At 43.8% G+C, this 17,636-nt stretch overlaps 1 protein-coding gene across 1 annotated transcript in view; it reads right to left on the reverse strand.

Annotated features, from left to right (window-relative positions):
- EGFLAM (EGF like, fibronectin type III and laminin G domains) overlaps positions 1-17,636 on the reverse strand; it is a 193,999-nt gene that overhangs the window by 118,775 nt on the left and 57,588 nt on the right. The window contains exons 2-4 of the mRNA XM_019982928.2: positions 6,864-6,973; positions 5,373-5,456; positions 1,765-1,791 (exon numbers count right to left, since the gene is read on the reverse strand). Of these exons, the coding sequence (XP_019838487.2) occupies positions 1,765-1,791; positions 5,373-5,456; positions 6,864-6,973 (221 nt within the window). The remainder of the gene's footprint in view (positions 1-1,764; positions 1,792-5,372; positions 5,457-6,863; positions 6,974-17,636) is intronic.

Below are 17,636 nucleotides of genomic sequence, written 5' to 3' on the forward strand. Positions count from 1 at the left end.
TACTGGAAAACCAAGTCATTTGTTCCCAGAAATGAAGTTGGATATTGTCTTGTTCACTAGTCTGGTCAGGTGGTCCCTACAGGAGGGCATTTCCTATAGGGAAATAGAAAAGGGTTATCTCCCAAACAGCCTTCTTTCAAAGGTCGCAAGGAAGGCAGGGCAGGCCAGAGTGGGGGGGAAGAGTTGGAAGGATTTCCATTTCCTGAGTGGTCACAGAAAGAGTATCATTCAGGGTTTTGCAAGAAGGGCAGCATTGGCTTTGGGGCTGAACAAACCTCCCTTGTATGGATCTACCCTTATTGCAGGACAGTCAGTATCCCTGAGGCTTGATCACTAGAATGCCCAGATGTTTCCATATGCCACAGGGAACAAAGAAACCCCCAGGTGGAAACCATTACTAACCAGCCCCTTTGTTTTACAGTCAAGAGATGTTTACAGAGGCTCAGAGACTTTCCCACGGTTACCCCCGTTCTAGTGACTGAGCTGGGACTAGATGCAAGTCCCATGATTCCTGTCTGCTTTATCCCTCAACCTTGGGTAAGACCCAAATAGCATCACTATTCTGGGTCAGCCAGACCAGTGAAATCCACGGCAGGGTGATTGTTTATTCCCCCTTAGTTAGCAAGACAAAAATTTACTGACATACCCAAAGAAAATGTAAGAACTTTCTATTTCTATTTTATCTCCTCATTTAAAATTTGGTAGGATTTTAGAATGTACACAATATATTAGTAGAGTAGCAGATATATAATTTACAAATACATACATATATTGGTACTCTGGTATATATTCAAATAATTTTTAACTGATGTGTGTGCATGGGTGCTAAGTTGCTTCAGTCGTGTCCACCTCTTTGCAACCCTCAGGACTGTAGACCACCAGGTTATTCTGTCCATGGGATTAAAAAGTGTGGATACCAAATGCTAACCAAATCAGAGGCTTTTACATAGGCAGAGTACCAAAGAAAATATCGGAATTCCATCTACTCTCCCAGGTTATGGAGAAGGCAATGGCAACCCACTCCAGAACTCTTGCCTGGAGAATCCCAGGGACGGAGGAGCCTGGTGGGCTACAGTCCAGGGGGTCGATAAGAGTCGGACACAACTGAGCGACTTCAATTTCACTTTTCACTTTCATGCATTGGAGAAGGAAATGGCAACCCACTCCAGTGTTCTTGCCTGGAGAATCTCAAGCACAGGGGAGCCTGGTGGGCTGTCATCTATGGGGTCGCACAGAGTCGGAAGCGACTTAGCAGCAGCAGCAGCAACCACCAGGTTATTTTGGTCAATTCTTCATTTGAATCAGACTAACCATTTGTCAACCCAATCCTCTGTTTGGTAATCAGTCCAGAAAGTCAATCAGCCAGGTTTGGGTACCCAGTCAGGTCTCATTAACAAGATCTAGAATTGTTAAGTGAGGAAAGAAGAAGGGGAGGTCAGGGAGCACTTCCTGCAGGAGGGCTTGCTGACTGAAATATTTTCTCTCCTTTTCAATCTTTTTCACTTTGGGAGCAGAACTTAAATTACTTCAAACTTTAAAAATATTGCTTTTAACTTTACTCTTCCAGGTGAAATATAAGCCATTTCTTTCTAAATGATTAAAAATTCACCCGTATACCCAGCCTTTGCTGCTTCCACTAGAACCAAGCACTCTCTGTGGGCCTTAATCGATGAGGAAGATGCAGGAAAAATCGACATTTTGATGAAAAGAGACCCCCTGACTCCTGGGTTGGGGCAAGGGTTTAACTTTTTGAAGCATACTTACAAAAATCATCTGATGATCCAATCGTCCCTGGAGAGGAGAAAAAAAAAACAACAACATGAAAAGGAGAGGAAAGTAAAGCTTGCAGGAACTAAAATGAACCCGTAGAGTAGCTGCCCTTCTGCCATGTACAGTCAAGGGCAGCAAATGCACACCTTGGCAATGTGAATTCTCTCGAACCCTCACTCAGTTCTTATTCTGCACCAGGTGTGGTGCTGAGGGTTCTATGACCATGACCTTGTTTAATGTCCACAGCATCCTTACGCTGTAGGATGATGCAAGTACAGAGGGTCCCAAACTTTTTCTGTTCTCAGGATAAAATAATACTGGATTAGCAGCACCACCAATCCAGAAAAAACTCCCTAACAGTTCCGTTTATTCAATAGTTATACCCCAAAGATTTGGTAGTGGAAGTTTACACAGATGTTGCTATTTCCCGTGCAACATTCAAATATTCCACAAGGCCCCTGTGAGTTTGCTGCAGAGCCCTGGAGTACCATAGTACACAGGCTGGGAACCACAGACACACTACCCATGATACAGACCCTATTCAAATCCCTGTTCTGTTGATGAGGAAGCTGAGACCCAGTAAGGGCACCCAGGAGGTTTGTTATCATACAGGAATCTGAATGCATGTCAGCCCACTCTGCTATACCAGACCTCTTCCCTCCTGCTTCCTGACTCATTGCCTTTATCGCTAATCATCATTTCCTCTCTCCACTCTGTGTATTCTGCAATCCCCGCTCCTCCACCCAAACACACAAGCACAAGAACGAGTATGCACACTTGAGTGTTCAGTCCCTTGGTTCAAATGATTTGAAGTCCCCTGTCTTCTTTGCCTTTTCCAGAAACTGCCCCTGCTTCAAATCTCAGCCCCAGATTTTACCTCTTGAACACTTGTTCCTATACTAATCTCTCTATCTTCAAAACCTCAGTCTGTCTGGTAAGTGGCATGTGAATGAAATCTGGTCTCACATTGCTCTAATTGTTTTATCTAGTGTAAAGGTGTGTGAACATGTACTAAGTTACTTCAGTTTTCCCACTCTTTGTCACCCAATGGACTGTGGCCCGGCAGGCTCCTCTGTCCATGGGATTCTCCAGGCAAGAATACTGGAGCAGTATTGGCATTTCATTCTCCAGGGGATCTTCCCTACACAGGGATCGAATCCATGTCTCTTATGTCTCCTGCATTGGCAGGTGGTTTCTTTACCACTAGCACTGCCTGGGAGACCCAGTGTAAATGTGATTTCCCCAAAAGCTGCCCAAGAACAGCAACCATATGTGATACTGTCCTGGGCAGAGTGGCAACTGTGAACATTTGTTGAAATCAGCAAGGTAATCAAATACTACAATTTGGTAGCATATTCTAACACCTAGGTATAGTTAATGGAAAGAATAAAGCCTTTGAATGTGTGGATCACAACAAATTTTGAAAAGTTCTTAAAGAGATGGGAGTAACAGTCCAACCTTACCTGCCTCCTGAGAAACCTGTATGCAGGTCAAGAAGCAATAGACATGGAACACTTGACTGGTTCAAAACTGGGAAAGGAGTATGTCAAGGCTGTATATTGTCATCCTGTTTATTTAACTTATATGCAGAGTAAATCACGTAAAATGCCAGGCTAGATGAATCACAAGCTGGAATCAAGATTCCCAGGAGAAGTATTAACAATCTCAGATACGCAGATGATACCACTCTAATGACAGAAAGCAAAGAGGAACTAAAGAGTCTCTTGATGAAAGTGAAAGAGGAGAGCTGGCTTGAAATTCAATATGAAAAAAATTAAGATCGTGACATCTGGTGCCACCACTTCATGGCAAATAGATGGAGAAAAAATGGAAACAGTAGCAGATTTTATTTTCTTGGGCTCCAAAAATCACTGGATGGTGACTGCAGCCACAAAATTAAAAGATGCTTGCTCCCTGGAAGGAAAGCTATGACAAACCTAGAAAGTTTATTGAAAAAACAGAGACATCACTTTTCAGAGAGTTTTGTACAGTCAAAGCTATGGTTTTGTCCAGTAGTCATGTACGAATGTGAGAACTAATAAAGAAGGCCGAGTGCCAAAAAATTTATGCTTTCGAATTGTGGTGTTGGAGAAGACTCCTGAGAGTCTCTTGGACTGCAAGGAGACCAAATCTGTCAATCCTAAAGGAAACCAACTCTGAATATTCATTGGAAGGACTGATGCTGAAGCTGAAATTCCAATACTTTGGCCACCTGATAGAAAGAGCCAACTCACTGAAAAAGACCCTGATGCTGGCAAAGACTGAAAGCCAAAGGAGAAGGTGGGGGCAGAAGATGAGATGGTTAGATAGCATCATCGACTCAATGGACATGACTTTGCACAAACTCTGGGAGACAGTAAAGGACAGGGAAGCCTGGCGTGCTGCCGTCCATGGGGTTGCAGAGTCGGACATGACTGAGCAACTGAACAGCAACAACAACCCAACTGCCCCTCTTAGGACAGAATAAACCACAGAAGCTGGGGCTGAGGGCTTCTGAGGCAACTGAGGGGTACTTAAGCAAAAGTCTGAGAATAAAAGCAGCATGCAAAATACAAGCAAGCTGAAGACATGCATCTCTTCTTTTTGAGTCATGAGTGCTCTGGTAAAAATAGCCAGGGCAGGGCTCAGAATGCAGTCTGCCCTGGGTTTACAGTCAACTGTTACTTGCTAATGTATGATCTGAAGAATGTCACTTCACCTCTCTGAGTCTCAGCATCCTTGTCAGGTCATAGGATAGTTGTAAGGATTAAATGGCAAAAGAAATGTAAAGCATGAGGGAGCGTGGCTGGCCGGTGACAGATTCTCAGTAAGTGATGGTTACTCATCACGGATGACAAGTAGGTTTCTAGGTGCAGCGCCCGGCAGGCATTTACTAGACAGGAGTTACAGACACCACCTCCATCACCAGTGCTGTTAAAGCTGCAGTATTCTGGGCACTGATGCTAACTCCTTGCAGAGCAATTAAAAGGGCTCTAGTCTGTAGATTAATTGTAGGAGAATGGAGAAGGAGACAGCAAGTGAAAGAAAAGAAAACAGAACATGCCTAAGGCAGAGAAATTCACCCCGAGAGACCTTGACAGGAAACAGAAGGAAAATAGATGAAGAGCCAGCAGTTGGTTAGTGGAAGGACAGGATGCCGGTTGGAGAAGAAAAACAAACAACTCGCACCATTTGAATATACATTTCCAATTACATCATTTTCTTCTGCATTATGTCTCCAGGCAGTTGAGAAGATACAAATGTGTCATATTTATTTATAAAGCTTTATTGAGATTTAAAAAAAAAAACAGAATTGAATTTTATAGAGAAAAGAAGCAAGGGGAAAAAACAGCTGTAAGGTAGCTGTTTTCTCGCAGGATAAATGGGGTGGACTGAGTCCATGGAAACATTCCTCACATGGCTGCCTTTCTGAGGATAGAGATGTATGTGATGGGGTTATGGCCAAGAAAGACATTCTAAATTCCAAAGGATTATACAAACAGTTGTTATTATTATACATACAGAGGCACACACACACACCAAATTAGAAATCCTTCTGAACATCAGTGAAATGTCACTCACACGGTGTGCTTTTGGGGGGCTGCCAGGATGGAGCTACTCACAGAGGTCGGGGTATCCAGGCCGGGCGGCACACCATAGGACCGCTCCTGCAGGGACTTGTCTATGCCGACCTCAGAGTAAAAGACCTGGAAAAGAGGCAGACATCCGACGTAAGAGCGGAGCCGACACTTCTCCACCAGACCGAGGAACCAAGGCTGGAGCTGCACTCACAACCACAGTGGGTCTTGACATGAGCTGCCTCACCTCTCACACACTAGCCCTTTGTCAGCAAACATCAGACATACCCGGCTGGGGTCGCAAACTCCTAAGCCTGTAGAAGCTGGGAAGAGATACATTGTAAAGTGGGGTAGAGAGGGCCAACCCACCTCCCAGTGTTTTTTTCTGAAACCACCATTCTCTCAGGAAGTCTTTCATTTTCCCACTTTTGCGTCTACCTGTATCCAGAAATACATTTCTCTGCTTTAAAATGACAACAGGATAAGGGCTTGGTAAATGTCTTCTCTCCCTTAGTGAACGGGAGACAGGAGGGAATGGTGGGTCTGGGTTCTCGTGGGGAGTTTACAGCCCAGTGGACAGCTCAGCTCCAGCAGGCTTGTGGGCCTGGGGTGAGGATATATTCACAGAGATTTCAGAATTCCAAGAATTTATCTGAAACCTCCTAACTTCAAAACGTTCACTCATTTTTAAAAACACTTTTCAAAGAAAATATTTTTTAAAAGACCAGTCTTTCACCTCTCAGAGGTAGAAATGCATTCTCTGTCCCCTTCTCCACTTTACCTGTCCACCCCATCACTTTCATTCAGGTTTTACATTATTCTGTCCTTACTGACGACAGTGACTTCCCATCATTTCCCATGTTTCTGCTCTGGTCTCCAAATTTGACTGTGGGCAATTGGAGAGCAAGAAGCATGTCTTCCATTGAGTTTATATTTTCCCATCCCTGAACAGAGTCATTCTGTCGTTTTTGAGATTGCATCCAAGTACTGCATTTCAGACTCTCATGTTGACTATGATGGCTCCTCTATCCCTTATTCCTTGGAAGGACTGATGCTGAAGCTGAAACTCCAATACTTTTGCCACCTGATGCGAAGAACCGACTCATTAGAAAAGACCCTGATGCTGGGAAAGATTGAAGGCAGGAGGAAAAGGGGACGACAGAGGATGAGATGGTTGGATGGCATCACCAACTCAACGGACTTGAGTTTGGGTAAACTCTGGGAGTTGTTGATAGACAGGAAGGCCTGGCGTGCTGCAGTCCATGGGGTTGCAAAGAGTCAAATATGACTGAGCAACTGAACTGACTGAACTGAACTGAACAGAGTCAGGACCCAATAGATCCAACTGACTTTCAGGACACTTACAAAGGCCCTTTAAAGGGAAACATCTCCTCTGGTTTCATGGAGGGAGAGTGAGGCTCCCCTAACATGAGAGGGCTGATATCAGGAGGCCAGATCGGGAAGGAGCAATGATGGGAAGGAGGTGCAGTTCCCCCAACACACCCACTAGAGAAATCCCTGTGCCCAGGTACTCACAGTGTACCCCATGATGGGGCTCGGAGGGTGCCTAGGCATCTTCCATTGTATGCTGAAAGCTGAACAGTTCAGAGCATCCAGTATGATATCAAGAGGTGGTCCAACCTTGCCTGCTCCAAAACAAAAGAGATGGTGTTAGAAGTTTCATGCATCCCACCATGAGTACACTTAACACAAGATGTAAGAGTGTGTGCTTACAGATGGAGAGCATACTGAAAGATGATTCCAGAGGCCAGAAATGCAGAAAGCTGTCTAGTAGGCCACTCCTGTGTCAGCTGACTGCACCAGACCTCTGCGGGCCCCTCCCCATGGGGCAATGGGAGGGAAATCAACTCAGCTACTGCCCACAGTCCCTTCATAATTGCTAATATCTCAAGGACCAGCAAAGGAAAATTCAGGATAGCATAGGCCAAGGAGGGTTTCCCTGATAGCTCAGCCAGTAGAGAATCCGCCTGCAGTGCAGGTAGCTCCTGGCTGGATTCCTGGGTTGGGATCCCCTGGGTTGGGATCCCCTGGAGGAGGAATAGGTTACCCACTCCAGTATCCTTGCCTGGAGAACCCCCATGGACAGAGGAGCCTGGTGGGCTACAGTCCATGGGGTCTCGAAGAGTCGGACACAACTGAATGACTAAGCACAGCACATGTAGGCCAAGGAGTGTGGAATATTTTAAAGCAAGATAGTAATGGTGTTTTTTTTAAACTCAGTAACATATATGTTTTACTGATATGTTATATAGATACATTTGTTTATATAGCTCATATATTCTTAATGTTGAATATTTAATAAATGTGGCTTAGTGTAGTCATAAAATGGGTTTAGGAAATTTCAAACATTTTACTGTATTCTTATCTTAAATAATTTTATGGTTATAAATAATAAAATTTACGTTTATAAGAACAACATATGCAGATTTCAAAATTTAGAAAACACAAACAAAAAACTTCCATCATTCAGAATTGAATCCTGCCATCACTGTAATACAGTATTTATACCTTCTCTTGATTACATGGAATTTTTTTAAGATATATAGATATATATACATACAGACATATTTACATATTTTACTTATATAATGTATATATAATGTTAATGTTTTATTGTGCTCATTGTATATAATATGCACATATACTCAATATATTCCTGTTATTTCAATTAGTATATATAATACACATATACTATAAAAACTGATAGTATACATTTACTAAAAAAATTTTTTTATTTCTGTATCAAGTGGACATTAGCTCTTCCACTTAATACATGTGCCATAATTTACAATTTATCTCATTTTACTATTGCTGTGCTTAATTTCTTTCTGATATTTTGCTATTTTTAAATAATGCTCCATGAGGGCAGAAACTAGGTATGTCCTGTTCAGAGCACAGAGACTAATTAATGGAAGGGCTCGACAAACACTCCTTGAGTGAATGAATATTCTTCAGTTTGATTTTACACTTACTAATATGTCCTGATGATCTTCCTTTTTAGTGACTATCTATAATTCTCTAACATATCAGTTGGGATAGTCTCTGTTGCTGCTGCTGCTGCTAAGTCGCTTCAGTTGTGTCCGACTCTGTGCGACCCCATAGACAGCAGCCCACCAGGCTCCCCTGTCCCTGGGATTCTCCAGGCAAGAACACTGGAGTGGGTTGCCATCTCCTTCTCCAATGCATGAAAGCGAAAAGTGAAAGTGGAGTCGCTCAGTCGTCTGACTCTTAGCGACCCCATGGACTGCAGCCTACCAGGCTCCTCCGTCCATGGGATTTACTCTCCACACACAGATATCTAATGTGTCTATTTAGTGGGTTACTGCCGGGCCTTCCATCACCATTGTTTTCAATAACAGAAGCGCAGGCCTTTCTGGGGGACCAGGTTACAGAGGTCCAGGGCCAGCAATCAGCAAGAACTGCCATGGACACCTCCCACTGCCACCACTGCTGCTACTCAGGGATTTGGCCTTCAACCCTTCTCTGGCTCTGGCTTGGTTAAAGATTTAAAGTCCCATCTGATTGGCCAAAGGATCAGAAAAGAAATATCGGTTTTTTTCTGGTTTCCCAACTGGAAAAGGACAGGATGAAAGGAGTCTTGGAAATCGTTCTTCCACCAAGCCTATCTACTGCATAGGAGTCTCTCTAAAGGAGGACAGGACCTTAGGAAAAGAGTAGGGGTGGTGAGATAGCCAAATCCTCTGGTACTCAGAGCATGCACATATATTAACTTTACTCCACTGATTGACATTTGGTCATTTCCCAAATTTCACTGCTGAAAATAATGCAAAGAAGAACACCACTGTGTGTGTGCATGCCTTTTCATGCACGTGTCCAAGCATTTCCAAGATGGATAGCTATTAAAAATTATGAGTAAATGCATCTTAATAGCTACTGACTTGCTCTCCAAAAAGGATTAAATAAATGAATCTTGAAGTACATTCAATGTTTTCATTTGGGTAAATCGAGTAGAACTTTAGTGTCTAAGACATCATTTTTCAACCTCCACTCTACTGCCATTTCAGGCGGTGTCTTCTTTGTGCAGACTCTCCTTTTAGAATGTTGAGATGCATCCCTGGTCTCTATCCACTAGATGCTAGTAGCACCCACCCATCACAGTTGTGAAAACCAAAAATATCTCCAGACATTGCCAAATGTCCCGTGGTGGGCAAAAATGACTCCAGCTAAAAACTGCTGATCCAACAGAATGCATATTTTAAAGACGTTTATGTTAGTTGCTCAGTCATGTTTGCGTCTTTGTGACCCCGTGGACTACAGCTCACCGGGCTCCTCTGTCCATGGAATTCCCCAGGCAAGAAGACTGGAGTAAGTAGCTATTCCCTGCTCCAGGGAATCTTCCCAACCCAGGGATCAAACCTGGGTCTACCTGTATTGCAGGCAGATTCTAATGTAGCCAAACTTACATCTAGAAAATTAAGGAATTTTAGAAACTTATGGAGGTGTATGAGAATGCCCAGTATAAGACACACATCTTCACCAGATCTGATTGTTACTTTAAAATCTTTGTTACATTGATAAGAAAAAAAAGAAGAATATTTTAATACCCTCTTTGGCTATTTTTCCTCCTCCCTTAATGTGTCTCATACAGTTTTCAATCAGGTTGCTGCTGCTGCTGCTAAGTCACTTCAGTCGTGTCCAACTCTGTGTGACCCCATAGACAGCAGCCCACCAGGCTCCCCCGTCCCTGGGATTCTCCAGGCAAGAACACTGGAGTGGGTTGCCATTTCCTTCTCCAAGGCATGAAAGTGAAAAGTGAAAGGGAAGTCGCTCAGTCGTGTCCGACTCTTAGGGACCCCATGGACTATAGCCTACCAGGCTCCTCCATCCATGGGATTTTCCAGGCAAGGGTACTGGAGTGGGGTGCCAGTGCCTTCTCCATCAATCAGGTTAGTTTTCTTATTATTCAGTGATTGAAAAGAGCTCTTAATATGTTAAATATCTGAATCATTTACCTATATTTTTTCCTATGTAGTTTAATATTTAGGCCAGGCTGTACTATTATCTATCACTGGCCAGTTTTATTGCTGAGGTCTATGCCAATGAAATCTCAAAAGAAGCCAAGAATGGGAGGAAAAGATGGCAGAAATGATTTACAGAACCCTCATAGACCACAGAATAACCAATAAGCACAATCTCATCCTCAGTTCAGTTCAGTCACTCAGTCGTGTCAGACTCTTTGTGACCCCATGGACTGCAGCACACCAGGCTTCCTTGTCCATCACCAACTTCTGGAGCTTGCTCAAACTCCTGTTCATCAAGTCTATGACGTCACCCAACCATCTCATCCTCTGTCGTCCCCGTCTCCTCCGTCTTCAATCTTTCCCAGCATCAGGGTCTTTTCCAAGGAGTCAGTTCTTCGCATCAGGTGGCCAAAGTACTGGAATTTCAGCTTCAGCATCAGTCCTTCCAATGAATATTCAGGACTGCTTTCTTTTAGGATTGACTGGTTTGATCTCCTTGCAGTTCAAGGGACTCTCAAGAGTCTTCTCCAACACCACAGTTCAAAAGCATCAATTCTTTGGTGCTCAGCTTTCTTTACAGTCCACCTCTCACATCCATACATGACCACTGGAAAAACCATTGCTTTGACTAGACGGACCTTTATTGGCAAAGTAATGTCTCTGCTTTTTAGTATGCTGTGTAGGTTGGTCATAACTTTTCTTCCAAGGAACAAGCATCTTTTAATTTCATGGCTCCAGTCACTATCTGCAGTGACTTTGGAGCCCCCAAAAATAAAGTCTCTCACTGTTTCCATAGATTTCCCATCTATCTGCCATGAAGTGATGGGACCAGATGCCATGATCTTAGTTTTCTGAATGTGGAGTTTTAAGTCAACTCTTTCACTCTTTTCTTTCACTTTCATCAAGAGGCTCTTTAGTTCTTCTTCACTTAGATCCTAGGAATAGCACTGCTGTCTTTAATGGAGAAAAATTACAATCGATCAAGTTGGGCTACAGTCGATCAAGGAGTGGGAAGCAGTCCTTGTATCCTTTGTGTATCTGCCATGGTTCAGGACAGAAAACTCTCTAGGTGTTTTAAGCAGAAAGGTGGTTACAAAATTGGTAGAAAGACTAGAGGAGTGGAATTCAAGAGTCTCTATTAGCTCTGTTTTACAAATATGTGAATAAATAAAGGAGAAAGAGAGAAAGATACTAGCTAGAGAGATGACAGCTAGCTAATTCACTATAGTGGTGATTCAGGACCAAGAAGCTTCTGCCTTCACACTTGACCCTGCCATTCTTGTTGCCACAACTGCCTGCAGAAACACAGGGAAGTGGTGGTGAAGCTTGGAAAGATTCTTGTGTTTTGTTGGCCTTTCTTGGCAGGAGAAACAGCAGCCAGGAAGTGGCCTTCCTCCCACTCCTGCCTCCCGTTAAGTCTCAAGAGTGCATCTAACCATACTGGATATAATTTACATGCAGAATACTGCCTGCAAGGCACTCTGGGAAATATTTTTATTCCTCCAGCTTTGCATTACAATAATGATGCCTAGAAGGAGGGTAAAATTGTTACTGTTGAACAAGCCAGTCCATAGGCTCTATGACATACTGGTAACTTAAGAAGCCTGAATTCCAATATAGTATCTCTTTTACCTTCATATTCTCTAGGAAAGTGCTCAAATCAAGCCCTTCTGGGACACAGACAGGTATGATTTCTATTTTATTGGTATAGTCTTCCATTTATTTAATCTTCCACATACCTAACGAGTATGTATTGAGTTCCCATACATATCAGGCACTGGCTTAGTCAGTGAGGCTACATTAATGGTACAGAGAGACAGAAGACCGTAAACAAGTTAGCAGGACATCACAGCCTGATGTGAGGAGCATAAAGGGAAGGATGGAGCACTTTGGTGGCACATAGTAAGGAGACCTCTGACTCCACCTGGCAGACTAGTAAAAATTAGACAAAGTGAGGATGGAGAGGCATCCCAAGCAGAGTGAGCAGTATACACTTTTTTCAAAGAGTCAGGGGAAGAACCACATAATATTAAATATATCTGCTGGTGCTCAGTCGCTAAGTCATGTCTGACTCTTTGCAACCTCATGGACTGTAGCCCGCCAGGCTCCTCTGTCCATGGGATTTCCCAGAATACTGGAGTGGGTTGCCATTTCCTTCTCCAGGGGATCTTCCTGACCCAGGAATTGAACCCGCATCTCCACATCTCCTGAATTGCAGGCAGATTCTTTACCAGTGAGCCACCATGGACACCCAGTATAACCCTAGAGGCCATAACTGAGTGGATGCGGGTAGTGACTGAGAAGGACGAAAGCTCCAGGGGTTCTGCCTTGGGCAGCATAGGGGAGAGGTGTGGGCCATCCACTGTTTAGGAGCACAAAGGCAGCTTTGACTGCTACTGATGTAGGAGGTGTGGTCATCAGCAGCTGGTGAGTAAGAGGTGGCCAGGTCAGACATTTGGGGCAAATACCAAAGCTATCCTAGATGAGTCTAGTGGTTAAAGACGGGAAATCACATTAGGGAAAAGAATTGAAAATCGGATTTTTTTAAAGACAAACCTTCCTAAGTTTAAAAGAAGTAAAGAAATCAAAAGAAAAGTGATGGATTCCACTTCAGAAAGCTTCATTATGCTTTTCAAATTTCACAAAATAAAAAATCAAAACAACAGATCAAAGGGTGAACAATTGCAGCAAAATGACAGGCCAAGGGATATCTTTATTATAAAACTCATACATATTGAGAAAAAAAACATATCCAGTCCCTAATAAATAAAATATGAAGAGAGAACTCACTAGAGAGGAAGTATAGCTGGTAAATACACATGGCAAAAGATTCCATGAGTATTCCATTCCATTCCATTCCATTTGCTAGTTATCAAATAAATATAACTTCTTAAAATTGAGATGTCATTTTCACCTATTAAATTAGCCAAAATGTTTAAGTGATAGTAACTCATGCTGACAAGACTACATAAATGTGCTGGTCTCAAAAAATTACTGATGGCAGGATAAACCAGCACAGGCATTTTGAAAGGCAATTTGGCAAACTGCGGTACTATCCATAAGTATTTTTCTTCCCTTGGACTCTCAGATGTGGGATTACAGTCGGCCATGAGGAAGGAATACTAAGAGAAGGCTGCTCCCATGAAGATGTTCTTCAGAGAGTCATCTGTGATGTAGAAAAATCGCGAACAGCCTAAATATCTAGAAATAGGGCAAAAGTTAGCTTCTGTTCTTCCCTCCACTCCTGGCTTAAAAACCATGATTCTTTAGTTTCTAAATCCACTGCTATCTGTCCATGTGCATTTTGGTTCTCATATTTCATCACTTCTATCTTCTGTCTGTTTCTTTTTTCTCCTGCAGGTTAATGCCTTTGCCCCAATTTACAAGTATTGCGGTGGGGTTTTGGAGGGACCAGTAGTAAATATGCTTTTTTAACCCACCGTGTTTCACCAGAAATCAGCTGATCTTTGTAACAGTATGGGACAGAGAAAGAAGACATTATTCCTACTCTACAGATGAAGAAACTGAGATCGAGAGTCTGTTGATATAAGATCTCATCAGTGGGGCAGGAGACAGAGACAGTAAGTAACAAAGAAGAGAGGATCTTCTTCTCTCTACCCCTTAAAGTTTGTGTACTTGGTGATTGGAAGGACTGATGCTGAAGCTGAAGCTCCAATATTTTGGTCACCTGATGCAAAGAACTGACTCAATGGAAAAGACCCTGATGCTGGGAAAGATTGAGGGCAGGAGGAGAAGGGGACGACAGAGGATGAGATGGTTGGATGGCATCACTGACACAATGGACATGAGTTTGAGCAAACTCCAGGAGATGGTGAAGGACAGGGAAGCCTGGTGTGCGGCAGTCCAGGAAGCTGCAAAGAGTCAGACACGATTTAGCGACTGAAAACAACAGCTCGGTGATTATGCCCACCTCCTCTGCTCAGCTCCACTATACTCTCTTCCCAGGCGCTCTCATCTCTCCTCGTCATATACATATGTACTGGTGCCCCCCAAGTCCATGTCCCCAGGCCAGCCCACTCTCCCAGAGGACAGGTCTACGTACCCAGCTGCCAAGTGCACCCAGATGTTACGTGGGCCTCTCAAACACAACACCCAAACTAAATCCATCATCTCTTTAACCTGAGCCCCTCCAGTAATCCTTGTTCAAGTACATGGTATCACCATCCACTATGACCTTCAAAAACCTGGAAGTCACGCTCAGCATCAAATTGATCACATGGAGTCCATGCTCTCCTGTTCATGGAGGCCTCAGAATCCTCCTCAATCCACCGCCTAGAGCAGCAGCACCACCTGTTCAGAGCTGCACATGCAATGGAACCTATTCACCACTTGTCAAGACTTCCCCAGATGGCGCTAGTGGTAAAGAACCTGCCTGCCAATGCAAGAGACTCAAGAGACTCCAGTTCAATCCCTGGGTTGGGAAGATCCCCTGGAGGAGGGCATGGAAGCCCACTCCAGTATTCTTGCCTTGAGAATCCCATAGACAGAGGAGCCTGGCGGGCTACAGTCCATAGGTTGCAAAGTGTCGGACACGACTGAGCGACTTAGCACACATGCTTGCAAGACTTCCCTTAAGGTTTCTCTGGCCTTTCCAGACCCTAAAGAGTATAGTTACCCCCACTCAGCTTGCTCAGCCTGCACCCTCCTCAGAAGAATGTGTGTTAATAAACTATTACGCCAATAAATGGAACTTTTTTCCTGCAAAGCAGTGGAAGGCCACAGGACTGATGACTGTAAATCTTAGGAGTAGGAGGGCTGTATGCAGGGTCACCTTGTCATAAGGAAGCAGCAGAGGCCTTGTCTTAAGGCACATTTGTATTGTGAGCACAGCATTTCTCTCTTTGTGTGTTTGTTTGAGGTGTCCTTGAAGGAAGGGCAGGTCTCCAGCTGGGAGCCGTCTGAAGCTGTATTTGCAGAGTCAGCACAATATTTACACAGAGATTGTAGGATCCTTGGAGTATCCATATAGGGGGCAGGTTGAAGGCAGGAGCACACCACCCAGTGGGTCCCTCTGAGCTGGAGATAGAGTCCAGGCAAATGGGGGTGGACCTGGAAAGGCCAGAGAAACCAGCTGGGAAGTCTTGAGGCTTGGCCTAGTACCAGTTTTGAAGATAAAGGGACATCGGAGTGTGGTCCCCACCAGAATGAGCCGATCAAAGTATTTCTCTCAATCTCTTCTGGCTGGAAAAGTGAAAGATTAGAAGGGAAACTAACGAGATGGGCCTCACATCTCTCCAACCGGTGCGTCACAAGGAGAATGGGTCCTATCATTGGACAGGGCAAGTCGAACCCAAGCTACTCTCTCCAAAAACTCTTAAGGAAGCAAAAAAACTTTTGATAATTCTTGGAACACTGAGTTCCTCTAGGATTTTATCTATTATGATATAAAAACATACCAGTGCTTCCTCAATATTAAAAAAGAAATCAAAGTGGTAGGTCGCTAACGTGGAATAAACAAGATTTAAGCAGTTAAATACAAAAATAACACTCATATTTAACCAACAATGCTTAGAATGTTGGATTATATATTATACAATAGGAAGCTAGTTTTGAAGAACTGTAGCCTTTTAAACTAGTATAATGCATTTATACAATATATCCGGAAGCTGTGTTTTTGTAAGCTAAAAGCTATACTTCTTAAGAGATAAATAAATAAAAAAGTGTGTTTCTTTGCCATGAGGGAGCTCTATTCTTTACAGGGGCTTTCTTCTTTGGAAGTTTTTCAAAACTGTGTTACGATTTTGCACTAGAAACTTCTGAATGATTAGGTCATTTTCTCATGGTAATTTTATTTCATAAAATACTTTGACTTCCTGCACAAAATTCATCTCTGATTCAATTAGCTTTGTAATCCAATTCATAAAAACACTCCAAAATGCAAACAAAAATATCATCTGTGACAGAAATACATTGCTCTCTTTTTAGTTATTTGACTTACACGGAATGAACCAAGTAATATTCACTGATGCAATGGAAAGTGCCCAGACTAACTAAAAATAATCAAGAAATTCTGAGTAGGAATAAAACCTTATTTCCATCTTTTTGAAGCTTGCTCCAACCATTATTACTAAAGCAAGCACTATGAATATGTAACCAGGATCTGCCACTAGAGCCACTCTCAAGGTGATGCCTTCAAGGCAACACTAAAAATGTAGGTTTAGACACAGAACAGTGTTTGTTCTAGTTACCTGGGGATGAAAAATTGTCACACACTGAGGAGCAGCACAAAGTGTTTTCCAGAGCCCTTCTAGCCTCTTTTTGTGGGGCAGTTACGCTTTACATCAGGCTTCCCTGGTGGCTCAGACGGTAAAAGAATCCACCTGCAATGTGGGAGACCTGGGTTCGATCCCTGGGTTGGGAAGATCCCCTGGAGGAAGGCATGACAACCCACTCCAGTATTCTTGCCTGGAGAATCCCTACGGACAGAGGAGCCTGGAGGGCCACAGTCCCTGGGGTCACAAAGCATCAGACACAACTGAGCGACTAAGCACAGCACATGGTCTACATCACAATCTTGCTTCCCTCTGAAATCTACCATTCTAGGATGTAATTCCAGAATATAATCCACAGCACCAGAGTATAATTCCAGAGAGTAAGCCACCTTTCCAGAATGTACTTCACCCTTGCACAACGCCTCGGTTTACTCATTAGCTAACCACCGGGCTGGATTAGATGGTTAGAGTCCCCCCTACTCTGACATTCTACTCCCCTAAATACCACATGGGAACATCCCCAGAACACGAAAGGTAAGAGGAAAGAGAATGGCTCAGAGCAGTTCCTGGTACAGGTAGACCTAGACAGATGTGGGCCTTGCTTTAGAAGAACCAGTATGGATCCTCTTTTGGCCACACCGGGTACCTTGGCTTGAGTGTGTGTCCCAGGCCACGATGACACGCCTGTAAGAGCCTGGGGCACCTCCACTTGCGGACTGCTTCCTGAGCACCCTAGACCCTGGGTTCCCTGCCCAAATAGTCCTGAGCATGTGTCCTGGTCTTCAGTGGCCTCTTCCCTGGGTCTGCTCTTCTGAGGGTGACCCATGCTGCTGGTGTGTGCACCCTCAGTGACAGGGTGGCCAGTGGGTTGCTGTTTGCCAGGATGGGTGGTGGACGGAGCTGGGGTTGTTGGCTGGGGTGTCCACATGTGTGCACAGGCACAGCCTTCAAGGAGGGACAGAACAAGAGGAGCCCCAGACCAAGCCTTAGGGACCAGTCCTGCCACGCTGCTTCTTTCAAAGTAAAGCTCAAGGAGTCTGAGAAATCTAAATTTGAACCTGGTCTTCCAAGTC

Source organism: Bos indicus, chromosome 20, assembly GCF_029378745.1.
Source record: "Bos indicus isolate NIAB-ARS_2022 breed Sahiwal x Tharparkar chromosome 20, NIAB-ARS_B.indTharparkar_mat_pri_1.0, whole genome shotgun sequence".
NCBI lineage: Eukaryota > Metazoa > Chordata > Mammalia > Artiodactyla > Bovidae > Bos > Bos indicus.